At 41.7% G+C, this 20,600-nt stretch overlaps 1 protein-coding gene across 4 annotated transcripts; it reads left to right on the top strand.

Annotated features, from left to right (window-relative positions):
* Positions 1-19,058, top strand: LOC306939835 (uncharacterized protein). Of its 4 annotated transcripts, XM_079524576.1 has the most exons (17): positions 1-126; positions 693-807; positions 4,340-5,064; positions 5,497-5,593; positions 5,770-6,154; positions 6,550-7,908; positions 8,007-8,087; positions 8,547-8,659; positions 9,204-9,262; positions 9,346-9,435; positions 9,951-9,994; positions 10,151-10,323; positions 11,848-11,918; positions 13,216-13,361; positions 13,877-14,021; positions 14,377-14,523; positions 17,626-19,058. In XM_079524576.1, the coding sequence occupies exons 3-17, from the start codon at positions 4,537-4,539 to the stop codon at positions 17,908-17,910; spliced, it is 3,723 nt and encodes a 1,240-aa protein (XP_079380702.1). In that variant the 5' UTR covers positions 1-126; positions 693-807; positions 4,340-4,536; the 3' UTR covers positions 17,911-19,058. The 4 variants fall into 4 exon arrangements, with proteins under 4 accessions (XP_079380702.1, XP_079380703.1, XP_079380704.1 ...); XM_079524577.1 differs by lacking the exon at positions 693-807 and having other exon boundaries at positions 27-126; XM_079524578.1 differs by lacking the exons at positions 1-126; positions 693-807 and adding an exon at positions 826-846.
* The last annotated feature ends 1,542 nt before the right edge of the window (positions 19,059-20,600 follow it).

The raw sequence follows: 20,600 nt of genomic DNA, 5'->3' as shown, positions 1-20,600 counted from the left end.
CGACGTCTTTACTGCCCTCTGCTGTTCAGGAGCAGTTACTGATAAATTCACAAAAAGTCAAAACCCCAAAACCGAAGTGCTTGGTGGGAAAGCTAAAGAAAGTGCAGCTGCTCACGGAAATCTGAGGTAAATAAAGCATTGTTTACACTCGAGTCGTAACCATATATATGGATTATGGATATAGTTTGTTTTTAAAATAAAAAATAAGCTTTCAGGCCCAGCCAGAGAATTGCTTTATGGCAGCTCAAATGTGATTGAATCATGAATGTGTCAGTTTTACCTACTAGCACACTAGTACAATTTACAATTTAGGCATTGATTTAGCAGATGCTCTTAATCCAGAGCGATTTACAGTAAGCAGCAGGTGACACCAGTGAATCTAGCTGGTGATGTCATTGTCCTGTCATCTCTGTCAGACTGGGTCCAAGGCTTGTTGGCTTATATAACTTGCCTAGTATGTCTTTCATCTACACACAACACATCTTTCAGCTGCAGGAATGAAGAAAGGCCACTCCCCTGTGTGTGTGTAGTGTGTGTGTGTGTGTGTGTGTGTGTTCCCCCCCCATGTGCGTGCCTTCAAGGCGTGCGGTGGGCGGAGGCCCCAGCCAGGCCTCTCAGGTGTCTATGAGCTCCTGAGCTGCTGACTGCCAATCACACAGTCCCATGTCCTCCTTTTTGTTTGCCTCTTGCAGCTTGCCTGTCTACCTCTACCCCTCCTCCCGTCTTCTCGGTCTTCCTCAAGCGTGTCCGTGTTGGAAACAGCAAGCGGAGGCGGAAGTCTGATCCCGATCTATCCAGAGAGGAGAGGTAGGACAGAGGAGGAGGAAGAGGAGGGGACCACATCAGGTCCGGGGCTTGTGACTTGCATGTGTTTAGTTGTGACACCTCAGGCAAAAGACTCATAATAGATATTTAGTATCTACTGAGACAAGCAGCTCTGAGGGATAACTCTTTGACTGTGTGTGTGTGTGTGTGTGTGTGTGTGTGTGTGTGTGTGTGTGTGTGTGCACGCATGCGCGCGCGCGTGCGCGTGCGCACTGTCTCTGAAGATCAGCACTATGACAGAGCTACAGTACAACACAAGCCTAGTGCTGAGACTTTCCCTCCCACAAGGCTTGACTTACTTACAGTCTCACACACTGTCTGATTATGATGATGTGTTTTTCAGGAGCCTAGAGAGGGTAAGTCAGACTTCAGTCCTCAAAAGCCTGACTCTTACTTTACTTCTAAAACCATGTTGTTCTTTGAAGTTTGATCATGCTGATCTTTTTTTCCCCATTATGTATATTGTTCACCAACTTAATCTTTTGACATTAGGTATCTTTATTTGTTGTTCTATGCGTTCGTCCATGATCCGTATTATATGGATCTCCTCAGGCCTGTGATGATCCGTATTATATGGATCTCCTCAGGCCTGTGATGATCCGTATTATATGGATCTCCTCAGGCCTGTGATGATCCGTATTATATGGATCTCCTCAGGCCTGTGATGATCCGTATTATATGGATCTCCTCAGGCCTGTGATGATCCGTATTATATGGATCTCCTCAGGCCTGTGATGATCCGTATTATATGGATCTCCTCAGGCCTGTGATGATCCGTATTATATGGATCTCCTCAGGCCTGTGATGATCCGTATTATATGGATCTCCTCAGGCCTGTGATGATCCGTATTATATGGATCTCCTCAGGCCTGTGATGATCCGTATTATATGGATCTCCTCAAGCCTGTGATTTGATGTGTGGAGAGAATGATGCCTGATTCAGTCTGCCATGCTGCATGCAACCATACCATACTTGTTTCATTGTCATATTTCTAGTCTGACAAAAGCACCCATTTAACTACATTAACCCTGGTGTCCCTATTTTGGGCATGTTATTATAGGTGAAGAAAATGACGTAAGATCTAACTATAGAGGAATATCTGAACCCTTGTATAAACTTTAAAAAGCTTGCAGAAGATAACATTAGGCACCACTGAAGATTATCTCTAAACCTCTGCTATACCAAAAACAAAATATTTGACAGATACACACTATATACCAGTATATATCTGGTGGTGAGTGACGTTTCAGTTGAGTCGCCGACCCACGTGCACGCAGAACAAGATGGCAGCAGGCAGTATCACACGGCAGGTTCCGAAGTTTATTACAGATGTAGAGAATATATATACAGTATTGGACACATGACGTGACCAGAAGATGTGAGACAAGGACAGTCTGAATGGGAATAGAACATGCATTGCTTTGTATCATTGCCCACAGTCGGCTGTCTATAGTAGTTGATGTACTGTATGTACTAGGTCAAGCAGACAAAGTTCATAATTCATATAATATAACAGTTCCCCTCTTTTCAGTGAGACACTTCAGTTTAGGATGAACCATTTACCATTTTTTGCGATGATATTGCATTCAGTTTGGCGGTGTGTGACTCTGCTCCTGTGATACACTACAGATTGTCTGCGTAAGCATGACAGAGTCTGAGATCACAAACCTCCCAGAAGCAGAGCATATAAGTTATAGATCAACATAGAACCCTTTAAGGCGTGAATTAATAAATATACAATCCACAAATCCGCGATTTACAAATGGTGTGCTGTCCAGGTGTGTCTTGGGAATGGGATGCTGTGTCAACCACACATTATAGCAATATACCGTATACAACTTTATAAAAGGTTATGACCTTTTTATTTATTTACTCATCCCATGGCTTCTGCTGTGTGAAGCAGGGTTTGGAAGCTATAGCTCGTCCATTCATTGATGTTGTCAGACTAGGACTTCAGGCCTTGAGATTTGGACCTGTCCATCGGTGCCTTGGACACATACAGTTTGAAAACCACTTCCCTAGATTGAACTACAGTATGACATTAAGAGTTAGTTGCACCTTGACAGGAAGTAAGAAGCAGGCACCCATACAGGAAATGTGGTCGGATGTTGGTTGTGTGACATCAACAAAATAATGAAGATAGACAAAGAGGCCAAGAAAGAGGGGAGGAAAACAACCTGCATGGCACATCATGTGCTAAACCTTTTTTTTGTGTGTGTGACCATTTTTGAGTGGTGTAAACCACTCCTACAACTGGCTTTTGTGTGCAGAAAAAAATGAGCATGGTTGCTATGTTCAAAATAATTTCTGACGTAATTAAATCACACCCGGGTGAACTGGATGACCGTAGCAACCATGCTCATTTTTTCTGCACAAAAAAGGCCAGTTGTGAAATCACATCCGGGTGTGATTTCATTACGTCAGACCACAGCTGATCATGCTATATAAAACCTTACACCACTCAGTTCACACGGGTGTGATTTTTATACTCACTGATGGCTGTCCACATCGCAGAGTGGAGTTCTGAGAGTCCAGACAGAAACCAAACATTGACTACACGGTTAGCTGATGTCATGTTGTTGCCCTGTGTGTTTAGATGACATCTGTGGGTTTAGATAACTTCATTTAATGTCATAATTATTTTTCTCCAGGTTTTATCCATTACCACAACTTGCAGTGTGGTATTAAGATAAGCATTGGACACAGACCGTTAAACCACTTACCAAAAGCAACCCCTCAGCCCCACCCTTTGACTCTTGCTCTGTGTTCTCAATGTTTGCTAGTGTACACCTGCTTTTAGTCTGTGTTTCTCTGTCTCTGTCTCTCTCTCTGTCTCTGTCGCTGTCTCTCTCTCTCTCTCTCTCTCTCTCTCTCTCTCTCTCTCTCTCTCTCTCTCTCTCTCTCTCTCTCTTTCTCTCTCTCTCTCTCTCTCTCTCTCTCTCTCATTCTTTTTCGCCGCTTGCTTGATTTCTGTCTCCAGGAAGTGCAGATGTGCTTTTGTAACGTTTTGGTAAAAGTCATTGCATTATATCCTTCCCGCCACACTTAAATGTCACAAGTGAAAGAATATAGGTACAGTACTCCTTGTGTGGAATTTTATTAAACTGTAAAACTGGTGAGTGAGCCTAGGATATACAGTATATTCTGTATTGTTTAAAAACTGTTTCTTACTAAATTGTTTACTTGATGCATTTTTGTGCTTGTTTCTTGTCTTCTTTCTTAATTGTAATTTGCTCTAACTGCTAAATTCAGTGTGAGTATTGTGAATAGTTACTGTATATTCTATTTGTGTATCTCTCATGTAGATTAATTCTACAGGTTCTTTCTAACTGTGGCAATGGTACATTGGTAAAGGTATTCACAAAGAACCAGTTTGGCAAAACCACATAGTTTGTTTAGTTATACTCGACCTAACTCAAACACGTGTCTAGTTTTGGACATGTGTGGTTTTAGGCTGGAATGTAGATAAATATTTATTTTGGATTTTGATGTGTTTTCCTTTCTTCTTCACAGATCTTTCATTCATTTGGGCTGTATTGGATGTCATGCCACAACTTAGGGGTCGCATGTGATAGCATTTGGATAAAATCGTTAAAAGATGGCCACCCCTCATACAACAGAAAACAATTCTTAACTGTCGGGCATTCACAGCTACACACGCAACCAAAAACCTGACATCCTGACACGAGGGCAGACTGAAGACGAAGCTAATGGAGGAAGACGGCACATTCTCCTCGATTCCGTACGATTCAGACAATGGGCATTTTCAAAAAGAATCATGGCCACCGGTGGACTATCCACAGCTCAGTGAGCAAAAGCAAGCCATTGTCTGGGAAGAGGTCGAGATGAACAAGGTGCACAGCAAAGAACAACCCCATGCTCTTTCACCTGCTGAAGGCCTGGATGATCCTGAGGAGGCAGAAAGCCAGTGGGGTCCAATCATTTTACCAGTATACCCCATGAGCATGACCTGTCCTTCTGTAGCTCTGTCTTTTGCTACGGTGCAATGGGACATGCCTGCCCCCTCTTCTGAGACGGCTTACCCCTCTTCTCAGACCCCTTACCCCACAGTTGACAACAGCTTGGCTGAGCTGGCTACTTCTCTCACAAATTCGCTGTCAATTCACTCTGTGGACATAGACACTGACTTTACCTCAGAGGACACACAGAATGATGATGGGCTAGAGGAACAACAGCCTCTAAACTCAACTGTAGAGGAGAAAGGAAGTGTTTCACAGGTATGTGGAGACAGAGAAAGAAATGTCATTATTTTGTTCTTTTGTCATTGTCATTGTCATTGTCGTGTGTGTGTGTGTGTGTGTGTGTGTGTGTGTGTGTGTGTGTGTGTGTGTGTGTGTGTGTGTGTGTGTGTGTGTGTGTGTGTGTGTGTGTGTGTGTGTGTGTGTGTGTGTGTGTGTGTGTGTGTGTGTGTGTGTGTGTGTGTGTGTGTGTGTGTGTCAGCAGCCTGTCTGAGTGAGAGCAGATCTATGTGCATTTGGACATGCTGTCCATATAGCTACTGTATTTCTAAGTTATTGCAGAGTTGGCGTCGCCACTCTCCAGGTGCATGTATTGGTCAGGCGAGACTCAGATCACAGCTGTTGTCTAATGATGACCTAATGTTAATCACAAGTTCCCTAACACTCCATCCTGTATGTTGCAATCTGTAGCCATGTGATATGTTAAATACGGAGGAAGAAACAAAACCAACAACACAGGAAGACGAAGATCCAGTGTGGACGCTACCAGAATGTATCGATACTGATGGTAGGTGTAAACTTTATAAATTGAAATATATAAATGGAAATTCAGTGCATTGTTCAACTTAAAATGATGCAAACTTCTACTCACGAATTTTGAATTTGTGTTTCACGAATTGTAATGTTTTAATTTGAGTTCTCTTCTTAATTTGATGTCTCACGAGTAATGTCTGCCTTTTCCAGATGGGCTTGCAGGAGTCTCACTGGCAGATACAGAGGAAGAGGATGGACAGTCGGTAACAGATGAAGCTGTTGAATCTGCAGGGACATTGCTGATCACAGAGGAGGGGAATGTAGACTCTGAGCCTGGGGTGGAGAGGCAGAATGTGGTCGACTCAAGACTGGAAGAGGAACAGGAAAGGCCTCACATTCTGCTGACTGGGCAGACTGACTTGGAGCAAGAGCCTCGCTCTGCTACAGTAAAGAGTCTCAAGACTGAAGAGCAGCATCTGGGACGAGTGGAGGCTGACATTTACAACGGGGAAGATGAGGAGACTGTGGCAAAGATTCCCTGCCATGAAGAGAATGAAGTACCTGTGTCAGTTGTTCTAAATGGTCCATGTGAAAGGTGAGTAATATTTTCATTGATTGACATTTTTATTGACAGAGATGCATATATTTTACATTAACATATAATGTAATTGTAGCTATCGGAATGATAAAGCACAAAGATTGAGAGGTCATTTCCATTCTGGTCCTTTGAGTGCAAATGTGTGTGTAAACTGAGTGCCACGCACCCTGTGTGTGTTTAATTTAAACTCAACCTAAGCTGTATGAATAACAACGGCAGTATTACCTACCAGTAAGAGCAATGATGGTGACAAGCCTTTATTTAAAAAGGGCAGGTTGGTGGAAGAGGCAAACATGATTGCCCTGCACTTACTTCATGTTGTACCATTGGCTGTTATTAATTTGCGTTGTTATATAAATAAATAATAGACATTATTTCTTACCCATTTTTAGGGAGCCGCTTGGAGATTGCAGCAACCATATTGGACTAATCCTAAAGCCTGATCAAGCGATTCATTCGGAAGAGTTTCAGAAGTTGACAGAAGGGTGGCGGTCAGAAAACATTCAAACTCGTGAAAATACAGATGTCACCGATGAGACTGTTGTGGAGCCTCTAGCATGTGAAGTAGTCAATCAGATGTCAAATTCTGAACAGAGAGCAGAGGTCCTTCAACAGCCAGAACTCTGGCTCCTCGTGGAAATCTGTCAGGAGGAACCAGAGCAGAATAACCAGGCAGACAAGCCATATTGTTTAGAACCACCAGAGCAGACAAAACATTGTGAAGAAACAACAGAACATTCTGCAGAGATACAAGACTCTGACCCCATGCACCTAGAAAACACGGAACCATCCATCCAGCCATCAAATTGGCTTGAGTTACTAAACCAAACACAATATTCCAAGGAATACTCGAGCGAATCAACAGAGCCAGAACGTCTTGACCAATCTCGACACACAGAGCAGAGAGAACAGTCAAAAACGGAAAAGCAGACTGAAAAGTCACCACAACCGGAAAAGAAAGAACAGTTGGAACAACTAGAAAAGGAAGAACAGCCACAACAACCAGAAAAGGACAAGCAGACAGAACAGCAACTAGAAAAGGAAGAGTCGACAGAACAGCCACAACAACCAGAAAAGGACAAGCAGACTGAACAGCAACTAGAAAAGGAAGAGTCGACAGAACAGCCACAACAACCAGAAAAGGACAAGCAGACTGAACAGCAACTAGAAAAGGAAGAGTCAACAGAACAGCCACAACAATCAGAAAAGGAAGAGCAGCCAGAAGAGTCAGAACAACCAGAAAAGGAAGAGTCGACAGAAAAGTCACAACAACCAGAAAAGGAAGGCCAACCAGAACAGTCTAAACAGTCAGAACATATCGCTCTGATGCAACACACTGCAGTGACAGGACAGCCAGTGCAGATGGAAGGGTCTGAGCAGAGTGACCCGTTTCTGCAAACGAGTAGCCCATCTCCAACGCCTTCAACACCTCCAGGGCTGCAAGCTGAGACCAGACGAACTGGTGAGACGAACCAAGCAGAACATAAATCTCCTGACACTGAAGTCACAGAGTATGTTGCCAGGACTGAGTTCACACAGCAAGAGAGGCAGACTGAAAACTCACCTCAGAATATACAGGCAGATTGTAGAAAGGTTGCACCAATGCAGACCGGGGTGTCAAATGGAGGCCCACCTGGAACCTTGGCGAATGAAACAGTGGTGGACCGGGAGAAGGCCTGTTGCTTGGCTGAAAGGCTCTACAGGCTGGACAGGATTCAACATAAAGACGTGGTCCGACACTTGGACAAAGAGTAAGGACTTGTTCGTCTTACATCTTTGTGCAAATTACATCTTTGTGCACCCTTTTACTACCTTTTTTTAACACAGAATGGTATGTTTCTTTATGTAGCAACGACTTCAGTCGAGCAGTGGGAGAGGAATACCTCAAATTCTTTGATTTCACTGGACAGACTCTAGACAACTCCCTGAGGTGAGTATTGTGGTTAACCCATTCATTTTTGGTGTTTGAAGCATTATGTTATACTTTAGCTGTTGAAAAATAGCAGATCTACAAGCTCAGAGCTTGTAGATCTGCTATTTTTGAAAAATCGTGAAAATGTGCCTCAAATCTTTGAATATACAGTATATTGTTACAGAGTGAACGTTTTAACTAAAATCTTTGCTACTGGGGGGGTTTCCTGGAACTACATATTTTCAGATGGGGATCGGCGGCCTATTACATATAATGTTTGGGGTCCTTGACATGAAATATTGAGCACCACTGACATAGAAACATGAATATTTCAGAAAACTGTCATGAAGACATTTTATTAATTTCGATGTCAGGCCTAAATGGGTTAAGCCATCTAACACCCATATTCCCTTGTCTCTTGTGAGGAGATTAAGGAATAATTATTGTATTATTTCTTCATGTTCTTATTTGTTTCAGGTCTTTCCTGAAGGTGGTGCTTCTGATTGGGGAAACCCAGGAGAGAGAGCGAGTGCTGCAGCATTTCGCCTGCCGCTTCCATCAATGCAACCCTCACTCCTTGTCTGATGCAGGTGAGCTCTGGTCCTGACTAAGGGTGGAACTGTTAATTATACTAAATTATTGATTTTAAACTAAAGAAACAATCTATTTTTATTTATTTTTAGGTTGTTTTTTTTTAAAAACAGATCCACAATCATGGTCACACTGTGAGCTTGTATATCTGTTAATTTTGTGGTACACCGTTATATGACAAAGTTTAAAATAAGTCTTAAGTGGTTAATCAGTCAAATCAATTTAGTCGATTAAAAAAATCTCAATAGAATTTTCATAATTTGTTATATGAAATAATGTATGGGGGGAGGAGGCTCTTGATTATAGATATTTTTTTTGTTGCTTTTTTGCCTTTATTTGACAGTTGACAGTAGGTAGACAGGAAAGGGGAGAGAGATGGGGGGAGGACACACAGCAAAGTTTGTCGGGATTGGGACTTGACCCCCGACACGCTCTAAAGACAATCGCAAAAATAATTGATAGTTGCAGCCATAGTCCTGTACTGTTATGCATTCTTGTTCAGAGATAGTAAATAATACCGTCATGTGGGGCTTTCCCTCTCAGAGACGGTGCTGACTCTCACATGTGCCCTGATGCTTCTCAACAGTGACTTGCACGGACAGGTGAGTCTTGAAACATTTATATCAAAACATTGAGATAATACATGTGTTACATCATGTTATGCACCTTTTATTTTTGTTTGTAGAATGTGGGGAAGGCCATGTCCACTTCAGACTTTGTGTCCAACTTGAATGGGATGGATGAAGGCCAGAACTTCAGCAAGGAACTACTGAAAGTAACTCCCACACCCTCATAATGTTTGAGTAATCATTGTGATGTTTTTAATCTGCTCGTTTGAGGAAAGTGACGTGTCACAATGCTATTTTCGAATAGCCGAAGTAAAAGAAAAATAGGTCTTATGTGGTTAAATTATTAACCACTTAAAGCCGATACTTCATTCACTGGGGTACCCCTGGGGTCTGTACTTGATCCCCTCCCTTTTCCCCTTCTACACTAAGTGCTACTATATCTTGTGCCACCCCTTACCCCTTATCCCTAAATTATGTCATTTTTTACTATTTTGAAAAGCATTTTAAAATAGTTCAAATAGCCAATCTACAAGATCACAACGTGTTGATGTAGATCTGCTAGTTGAACTATTTTCAAATGTTTTTCAAGATACAACTAGATCTGCTATTCTCACAGAATGTTCGCCTGTGTTTGCCGAATGTTCACCTATTATGACATGCCCAGAATAGTGATTAAGAATGTGGTTATTCATTCAGTCTTTTATCTATCCTCTTCTTTCAGAACCTCTACAGCTCCATTAAGAACGAGCCTTTGGAATGGGCTGTGTAAGTGGAACCACTACTATATGACATGTTTGATTGGAAAGCTCTTGATTTGTCGCTGGGATTGTCCCTATGCTCTTCCTTATGAAACCCTTCCTCATTTAACTTAACTTCTCTGCCATGCACGTCATTCTCTCTGTCCTCCCATGCCGTTGGAAGTGATGAGGAGGAACTGAAGAGCTCTATGTTGTTGGAGGACGATGCGAAAGAGGATGCACCGGTACGCTGCAAGAGCAACCCCTTCCAGGATGTACCTCACGACAGCAAAGCCACGGTGTTCAAACAAGGCTTCCTCCAGCGGAAGACCCACGCTGACATCGACGGCAAGCGCAGTGAGTGGTGTCGTCTATACCAGGGGTTCTCAACCCGTGGGTCGCGACCCCTCGGGGGGGTCGCCAAATTATTTTAGGGGGTCCCCAAATTATTTTCAAAAAAAATTATTTTCACAATTTTTCAAAAATAGCAGACCTACAAGCTCGTAGCGCGCCACTCGGTGGCTCGCTATGAGCTTGTAGATCTGCTATTTTTAATAGCTAAATTATAACAATGCTTAAAACACCAAAAGGGGTTCCCACCCAAAATGGTTTAAGGTTATTGTAGCAGTCAATTTATATCGGGGGTCGGGAGGGGGCGGGGCGGGGGTCCCGAGACATTGCCAAAGCATTTCCGGGGCTCCCCGGCCAAAAACGTTGAGAATCCCTGCATTATCAAACAAACAAGAGTGACACACTCAAACAGATATTTTGTAGCTATACCTAGCCACTGTATTTGGCAAGCTTGTAGATCTGCAATTATAGCAAATATTATTATTATTATTATTATTTTATAATTAAAATTAAAATGTATTTAAAAAGTCCCTTTGAATATACAAAGAAAAGAAAATTAAATGTTTTGCTTATAATGATATACCCAAAATAGGGGTGGCTGGGTAATACTACTTAAGGCCAAAATCCATACTTTTCAAACAGGTGGAGCAAGTTGATTGAGATGTTAATTCTATAGTCATGCAGACTAAATTCCTTTCAGTCTGAATGAAAATGGGTCACACCCTTGAATGTGTGGGCGTGTCTGCAATGTGTTTCCAAAACACCCTGGGCACACTTGAACTTCCATGCGCGGACAGAAGAAGTTGTGTTTTACATAATTTCCGAGTTTTTAGACAGCTGGTGGATGGAAATGAAGCTCCACCCACGCGGCAGAATGCCGCTGGGGGAAGCTTTTCAGGGAATCTGGCCGACACGGCAATCTGCCGCGTGGGTGGAGCTTCATTTCCATCCACCAGCTGTCTAAAAAGCCGGAAGATACCCCGGGAGTCAGCTTCCTTTGGCCGCGCATGGAATCTTAGATGTGCCCATACCTAGAGGGTATGCGCGCTGGCCTGGCGCGCGTGACATCATCGTACCTGTAAGTTATGCGGGAACGCCCACTGAGTGGCAAAAAACTACTTTCTGGCCTTGACAGCCCATTCATCCAAACAGAAAAGTCCTGTCTGATTGTATTAAACAATGTTAAACTCACCAACATTGCAGCTGAACGAAAAGCTCTTTCTATCTGCAAAGTTTTTGTTTCATGATTTTTTTTTGCCTGTTGAAGTGCACTGTGGGAACCCCACCCTACGGCTATGTGCCGAGTTGTGATGCATTATATTAAATCCCCATTACCATCACCAACATGTTTCCGATCACCCGTTAAAGCCTGAATAAAATGTGAAACTTCAATCCTGTCTGGTCCTCGTGCTCTTAACAGGCATGCTGGTGTAGGGATGTAGACGTATAGCCACTAGCCACAGTAGCCAGCAGACTTTGTCTATTTGCCAAAGCTATTTTACAGTAACCATCATTTAACCTTTCTGCCAGCTCCCTGGGGCAAGAGGAGCTGGAAAACCTTCTACGGGGTGCTGAGGGGAATGGTCCTCTACTTGCACAAGGTATTTAACAACATATCTCCATACTTGCACAAGGTACTATTTATTTATTTTTTTATTTTATTTTATTTTATTTTATTTTATTTCATTTTATTTCATTTCATTTCATTTCATTTCATTTCATTTCATTTCATTTCATTTCATTTCATTTCATTTCATTTATTTGACAGGGACAAAGCTCATTAATCAACATGTCAGTTTTCACATCAATGTAAATGGGCCAGAGTTAGCCAAAGCTAAATTTCATATGTAGTCCCTGGGCAGGCTCTTAAGAAATGAATGATAAAAAGAAAGACATAGTGTAGTGTGCCAGCACACAGCACCATGCATATGTGCCAGCACATATGCACACATATATATTTAACAACAACACATCTCCATTCTGGACCCTACATGCTCTATGTGGGGACTGCCGTGCCCATAGATCCGAAGTCCCGTTAATCCTAACATGCATTAAGGTTGGCGAACATGCATGAAGGTTGGCGAACATGCATTTAGTTTGGCGAACATGCATTAAGTTTGGCGAACATGCGCTGCTCCTGTGCTTGCGGTTATGTTTAGGTTAGCGTTAGTTATAGGGTTAGTAATGGTCGAATTAACGGGAGGCCGAACAAATGACATGTTACTCTCTATGTTAGAGGTGATTCTGAGTGACACATTGCCTAAGATTTCAAGCTTGTTTATTTTTGTATTGATGCACTAACAGTGTCTTCTATTTCAGTGTGCTTTCCAGGAAGATAAAAAAAAATACTTTTCACACGGGGAGCGACACTATACAGCTGGATCCACAGGGTCGCATTGCTCTCCTCATGTGAATAGACGCGTCCCGACGCGTCACATAGAAAAACACATGTTCGACTGTTGCTGCGGGAGGGCATTGAAAATGAATTGCTAGGTGCCTCAGTTGCTTCCCGTGTGAAAACACCTAAAGCCTGTACTTTCCATTAGCTTGGAGACACATTTCCAAACTACCCAGTTCAGCCCACCCCTGAGACCCAGAGCGAGTAGACAGAAATAGTAACATCTATTAGTGAAGAAAACTAATTATATGAAGATATGGTTGAAAATTGGTGACGCGTTTCTTTAGCTTAAACTCCGGATTTGTGTGTGTGTGTGTGTGTGTGTGTGTGTGTGTGTGTGTGTGTGTGTGTGTGTGTGTGTGTGTGTGTGTGTGTGTGTGTGTGTGTGTGTGTGTGTGTGTGTGTGTGTGTGTGTGTGTGTGTGTGTGTGTGTGTGTGTGTGTGTGTGTGTGTGTGTGTGTGTGTGTGTGTGTGTGTGTGTGTGTGTGTGTGTGTGTCAGGATGAGTATAAGAAGGAGTACCACAGCGCAGAGGAGGTGGTGAGCGTGCATCATGCCCTGGCTGAGCGAGCGATCAACTACACCAAGAAACCACATGTCTTCCGTTTGCAGACTGCTGACTGGAGGGTCTTCCTCTTTCAAGCCTCGTAAGTGTCTGCTGTGTATTATGTCTTCCGTTTGCAGACTGCTGACTGGAGGGGCGTCTGCATGCTGTGTATTTACACCGGCAATATTGTGACATCAGCGATGATACAGAGTCAATTCATATTAAACATGATGGGATCTTTAAAAAAAAGCGTGGCTTCCCTGTGGATCTCTGACATGATGTTGATTATGTCATATCAATCATATCAAACTTGCCCAAATAAGGGGGGATGATGTATGATTGATGATGATCATGGATTGGATCTGAGATTAGGAATTCACAAAATGTGTCAGATATTCACAATGTGAAATATATTCACCAATATACTTCCGTGGTCTACTGGCACAGAGTGTACATGATATTTGCCGCTGATCTCTTTATTGGTTTGCGAGATTAGCCACAGACACACAAACACTATTCTAAATGTCTTTGCCCCTAGAAGCCATGCTGTAAAAATGTCACTAAACAGCCAGCGTTGTAGCCATGGTCCATTTCTTCTTGTCTAATCCTCCACAGGTCCAGAGCAGAGATGAGCTCTTGGATCAACCGTATGAACTTGGTGTCGGCTCTCCACTCCTCCCCTCCCTTCCCTGCTGCTGTAGGCTCCCAGAGGAGGTTCTGTAGACCCATCCTACCTGCCTCACAGTCTGCACAAACATTGGTACTTTCTCTTCTTTGTTTGAACCTTTTTGCATTTCTTCATGTCGTACTAAATTGGTAAACATATACGTTATCATCTTGTGTTACAATCTATTCCATCCATTTCAAATTGTCCCTGATCTGAGCAACTTTATTTCTTGCAATAGGCTGCTTGACTTTTCATAGATCTTATGTATTCTATTCAAAAAATGACAAGCAATGGGTGTGCTTGAACGGAAAGAACGACATTTTATTTAATGCATATGTGACAGTTGACATTCATTCATGGCAATATACTACTTTACTGTAACAGTAAAAGTATTCATCATGACTATTAAGGCGTACACGATTCTATGTTGTGTGATATCTTCACTCAGGAGCGTCAGCTGCAGTCTCATGCAGGAATGCTGGAGTCCTTCCAGAATGATCTGACGTTCCTGCGCCAGAACCTCCCAGAAGGAAGACGGGCCAAAGCCAAAGAACTGGAGGAAAACCGTGTCAGAGAGGACTACCTGCAGCATGAGGTATTGTTAGGCCTGTCACCATTTTTGTGGGGCGCTAGCCCCTCCTATTATCAGCTATTAGTGTAGATTTTCGTCCTACACAAACATTCACATTGACAATGAAAGGAGAATTTTACATCATATCGTGTCTGAGCAAATAGGCATAGTGTCTATTTTACATCATGATGATGTACGATGATAAGAGCGCCCCTCACTTCACACAGGTGTGATTTTTACATGGTAATCGCCTAATCGTAATTATTTGAGATAATAATAGTTTTTTTTGGTTAATCATAATAATCATTTCCTTGTAGAAAATAAATAATCATTATGTTATATAATATTTTCAAAAGTAGTGGAACTGTTCGATCTACAAGCTCAACTAGCGTTTTGACGACTTCATTATTCATATAAAATATAACGTTACTGTGGGCTCGCTGCTACAGCATCTTAACTACTTCCACATACTTTGTGCTAGAAATGTTCAGCTTTATGCTGTCATTTAGGCTTGTATTTTTCTTTACAAATATTTATTTTGTAAAAGTCTTTGCATGAGGAAGGGTCAGATCTATGGGTTCACATAGAGGTGCTATCTGTGGTTCCCATAACAACGTATTCAAACCTCTGCCGCTTCCTGGGTGGCAGAGGTGAATAATAATAATAATATCTGGGACTTATATAGCGCTTTTCATGAGACTCAAATACGCTTTACATGTGTGGGGGCCAGGGGGGGGGACAAGAAAAAAACAATTAAAAGAGTAAAACCAATAAAACAGTGCATAATAACATGTTTAAAAACACATCAGCTTGGAATACCTAACCATCCATCATCACTGGATCAGGGAATTTTCTACTCTACATCACATTGCGGGTTTTCTGCGAGCCCAATTCTAGTTAAATTATGTAATTTATTTGTCATATCTGCCATGTGCACCTTTCGTTTACAAAGCCTGAAAGCGAAACAGAAATGTATTTTTTATTAATTCATAATGTTTAGCAACAGAAACACAATTAAAGAGATAATCGCAATTATTTGAGCGACAATTCGTTGTCAAGTAAAATTCCATAATCGTGACAGCCCTATGTACTGTACTATAAGTGTTGTTAGACTGTGTGTACATGTAAATACTGTGGAGGTGGGTGTGTGTTCTCAAGTAAATGTGCATGTGAATAACTGAATATGAACAATGTTGTGGAAATAGAGTTGGCCTGCCAGTGTGTATGTACATACATGAGCGTGTTGTCTGAAAAGCCACTGACATAACGATGTCAATACCAAAAATGACACTTTTACTTTGATATGTGGCTTGATATCTCTCCTAGCAATGTTGTGCAATTAAGAGCTGAAACCCCAACTCTTATGTCCTAACACTTCAATTTGCATCTGCACTTCATGCTCATTTACTATTTACCGTAGATGGAAGTTAAGTTATTTAGATGAATGCCATGTTTGTTGTCTATGTGCTATCCAGTGTAGCATTTGTTTTTCATACACACTGTAATTACTTGGACACTGACTTTGATGTTTGACAAAGATCCCTGGCACTTTGCACTTTAAAATCACTCTGAAAAAGAGAATCTGCTAAATGCCTAAATTGCAGAAGGCGTGGCTGAGACTAGATTCACGTTTTGTCCTATAAGTCATACAATCAAAAGTATGTTTCCCTTGGATTCCTTGGATCATTACGGAACTCCCCAAATACGCCATGCCCATTTCCTTGTGGCAGCGGTGGCCGAACGGTTTGCGGAGCGGTCTTGATACCGGAAGGTCGCCAGTTCATATCCCCGGACCGGCACGTTAAAATTACCACCGCTGAAGTGCCCTTGAGCAAGGCATTGAACCACTACCATGAAATGTTCTATGAGCAGGGCCTGGCTGTAAACAAGTATCTGATGCTTAGTCCAGTTACCCTGGGTAAATATAGTAACTTTGCTTTGCTTTGCTCCACCATGTTACGTAGGAGCATAGGAGGGGCGCTATCCCCTCCTATGTCTGTTTGTGTGAACACAAACACGATGATTCGATTGGCTGATCACCCCATAGCGATGATTTGATTGGCTGAGCAAAGTACATATTGACGATAAAAGTTGGCCGGAATGACATTTGTGATGATTTTTTTGGCTGAGCACGGAATGTGATGTATGATGATGATTAGAGCGTCCCTCACTTCACACAAGTGTGGTGTTATTTTTTTAGGACTCCCTGCTTGCCATGGGGAAATATTGTGCTTATAAACTTCAGGCAGTACTACTGGTCAACCAGTAGGTCATTGTCGTACCCAACACCAGGGGTCTAAATATCTCGATGGAATAGTAAGGAGTCCATAGAAATATATACAGCACACAACAATCTAGTCTACACATACAGTAGATACCACATTGGTGGCTGCTGCTCTTGGAGTGATACGTCAATGGGGCTGCCCTTTTAGTTAAAGTAAGCCATGCCTCCGAATGCATGTATTTTCAAGCCGTTAGGGTCGTTACACATTTGTAACATATTTGGTTGAATAAAAATGTGAGGTTTCGTAGTCGACAACACCAAATCGATAATAACAGTAGTGAATCTAGTGATTATAAAACAAATAAAATAGTTTTATTCTCAGATACTTATATATGACTCAGGCGTATTTCTTGCGGTGGAGTTGCTGTCTTGCTTAATATGGAGGTGGTGGTATCAACGTACTGCCCCAAGGGCCAATGTGGCCTATGTATTTACGTCTATGGGAGACCACCACCAACCACTGCAGCTGTTCTAGTGGTATTATATTAACCACTAACCCTGGTGTCCCAAGTTTGGCCATGTTATTAGGCGGACATCTTCCAAGGTGGAAAGAAATTCTTCCTCAAACTACTAGTAAGCTTGATGCTTTATGCTTGTGAAGTTGTGAGCTTGGAGACTGGCTACTTTTTAAATATCATTTTAAATGTTTCGCGGTTAACAATTTACAATTTAGGCATTTAGCAGACGCTCTTAATCCGGAGCGACTTACGTAAGCAAGAACAAAAAACATGGTAATACATCAAATACATAAACATAGTCATCATGGCATGAATCATATACGTAAACTAAGAACCAGGCAGACTGGTTACAATAATGTATCCCTTCTCTTGTTCACACTATAGATATGTCGGTATGAGGTCTACATTCGTGTGTTGGAGGCCTGGAAGGGTTTGAATATGGCAGCTGATGCCGTGGTTGGCACCAAAGAACTCACTCTGTTTGACAAAGCCTTGTGTAAAGACTTCATGGGTGATGAGGAGGAGGAGGTAGGACTAAAGAAGTCCCACTCTAGCCCTTCTCTGGACCTGGAGATGGCTCCACCACCTCTGGTCAAAGTCAAACGCAACATCTCTGAGCGACGGACTTACCGCAAGACCATTATTCCTCGGCGTCATAAAATCCTCTAGGAGGTGTTTTACGGCAGTGACATGACTGTTATAAGATGACACGTCTGTTGCCCTTGGGAATGATGTTGCTGTACAGTATGTACTGTAGACACTTGTGAATATTAGGGCTGGGTACCGGTACGCTGTACTATCTTTCTTTTAAAATGGATTGAATCAATAAGATACCAAGTAGCAGCATAACCATGCCATTCAAATGAATCCTGCAGTAAATCTATCTTACCATATGTAAGATATGTATTCTTTTCATAGCCACACAACACCTGACGTGATTGACCTTTTATACCAGCATTTCTGGACAGTTCTCTGCAACAAACGTAGCTGCTGTGTATGAATGCTGTGAGTTTTATTGGGCATTAGTTATTGAACAAAATATAAGTTGAACATTGAAGTGCTTTCTGTCTTTAAGACATTTAAAATACTTTGCTTACAATCTGAATTTCTATTCTGTTATGATGTTTGTTTTGTTAGCTCGACTGCTTACGTTTAAATTGCTTTTGGAATGAATAATTTATTAAGTGTTAAATATTTTTTTGCAGTTTCAGCGAGTGGATTGCTACAAATATGAACACTTCCAGTTACATTGTTTATATTCAAATAAGGTATGCTATTGTCATAACTTCAACTTCAAAGGTATTATATTCCGATTGGTATCACCGGCATTTTCCAAATGATACCCAGCCCTAGAAATTGTATTTTTATATTGATATTGAACATCAGGAGGAGTCATTGAGAGGAGGAGCAATCACCAAACCAACATAATAGAATCTGACTCAGGAAGTCTAGTGTTATTTTTGTTTCTTAAGAGTCACCTTTTATGCATTTTTTGCAGTTTGCACTTTCACAAAAACAATGTTGTTGCTTTAAAGTTGTTGTTTTTCTGTGTTCTGTGACCTAAGCCACATGCAGTCTTTCTTTGTTTTAATATAATAATATCACTGTTGTCATTGTAACCAATAGAGCTGCAGTGTTTCTCCCAGCACTGTTGTCTCGACCTTGATTTTTGTTTGCTTTGACAGATGTCAACCACAAGAGGGCACTGTAGTACAAAATATGTCTGAAGTGTCAGACAGCCTACTACTAATCTGGTACCTTTGAAATATTGTCAATTTCGTTGTTCATTGAAGAATTTTATATAAAATCTTGATTCAGCTTCATTGTATCATTTAATATTTGTATGTTATATTTAATACAATGTATTATATTATGGTATCATTTATGCTACATGCATTTAGAATTAATGTAGGTTAATTAAATTGCTAATATATAGAGTCAAGTATGTACAATAAGAGTTAATCATTAATTTTGTTAATCATTGCCAAAACCACTAGCCACATAAAACGTAGCATTATTATCTCTACTTTCTTCTCTCTCCAAATAATGCTGGACATTTCTTTATGTCTGTCTGTCTGTCTGACTGTCTGTCTGTCTGTCTGTCTGTCTGTATAAACTTCCACTATGAAACCTAATTATTTGAATGCTTCATTAGTCATGCCCTGGTAGATGTAAAATGCTAAGCCTCAGTGGTTAGATGGTCCAAACCAGGACCACACTCTCTGTGTGTGATCTCTCCCGGTGGCGCACAACGGAATCTGGGCCCCCATTTTGTTCTCTTTCAGCCTGACATGTTGAGCAGTGGTCAGCCTGGGGTGGTTGACAATAAGAACAGGATGTCTGGAATAACACCCCCACCACACACATGCACTCTTCATTCCTCCTCCGTGTCCCTGTCCAGCAGTACAGGCAAGAATGTGATGTAACAATGGGAGCCCACAATGCGGGTAGCACCCCCAGGTCACACCATTCTGTCTGAGTATAGCAGTGTGTCTTCACGGGATCAGGTGCTGAACAAGAGGCCATACACTCCTTGTGAATTATCCTAACCACTTCAGTCCTGTTCAAACATTAAGAAAGACTAGTCTATTATGAGCTAAAAACGTGTGGCATCGTGATGCGTTGTGAGCTTGTAGATCTGATCATTTTGAAAATAAAAATTGAAATCTGCCCAAAACAGGGACGCCGGGGTTAAAAATGATTTAACCCCGGATTTGCATTTTTAACAGATAATTTGGCAAGGTGAAATATTTACTTTTGAATTTCATGCAAACTTGTCAGCCTGTAGTGGAATAAATAGTCTCAATAGAAGAGCAGGGAGCCCATGCACCTTCAACCACCAATTGTGTTTGTTATATTGTATTAACATACTAAATTATTATTGTATTGACTTAAAAAGGTTTTGGTTTGCAGCTTTAAACACTAAGAGATGTCATTAGAATATGAGGGGGAAATGTCTTTGATCCTCAAAGTCACAGTAAAAACCATCAACAGGACTTTGCATTGTGGGCATGCAGGCCACCTCTGACTGCTCAGTAGCAGCTCAGAAGTGGTGACTGCTGAGGTAATGGGACAATGTTTGTTTTGTTGTATTCTGAATGGAAGCAGTCTTCATTCATTCATCGGAATAACAACAGCTCATTAAGATAAAGTCAGATTCACCAGATGAAGGGTGACTGATGGGCCACATGACTGACAGGGGCCTTGGGCTATATTAACAGCATCTTGGGTGGAGAAGCAGCTAGGTGAGTTGAAAGACATGTTGGCTAAACTAATGTTCTCAGGCCTGTGGCTAAAATGTAGTTGGAGATGGAGACAGCTGGAGATTTTGTCATATTTTGTGTATAATTTGGTCAAAT

Source organism: Electrona antarctica, assembly GCF_951216825.1.
Source record: "Electrona antarctica genome assembly, chromosome: 16".
In the NCBI taxonomy this organism is placed as follows: domain Eukaryota; kingdom Metazoa; phylum Chordata; class Actinopteri; order Myctophiformes; family Myctophidae; genus Electrona; species Electrona antarctica.
This window is presented reverse-complemented; position numbering and strand designations above follow the sequence as displayed.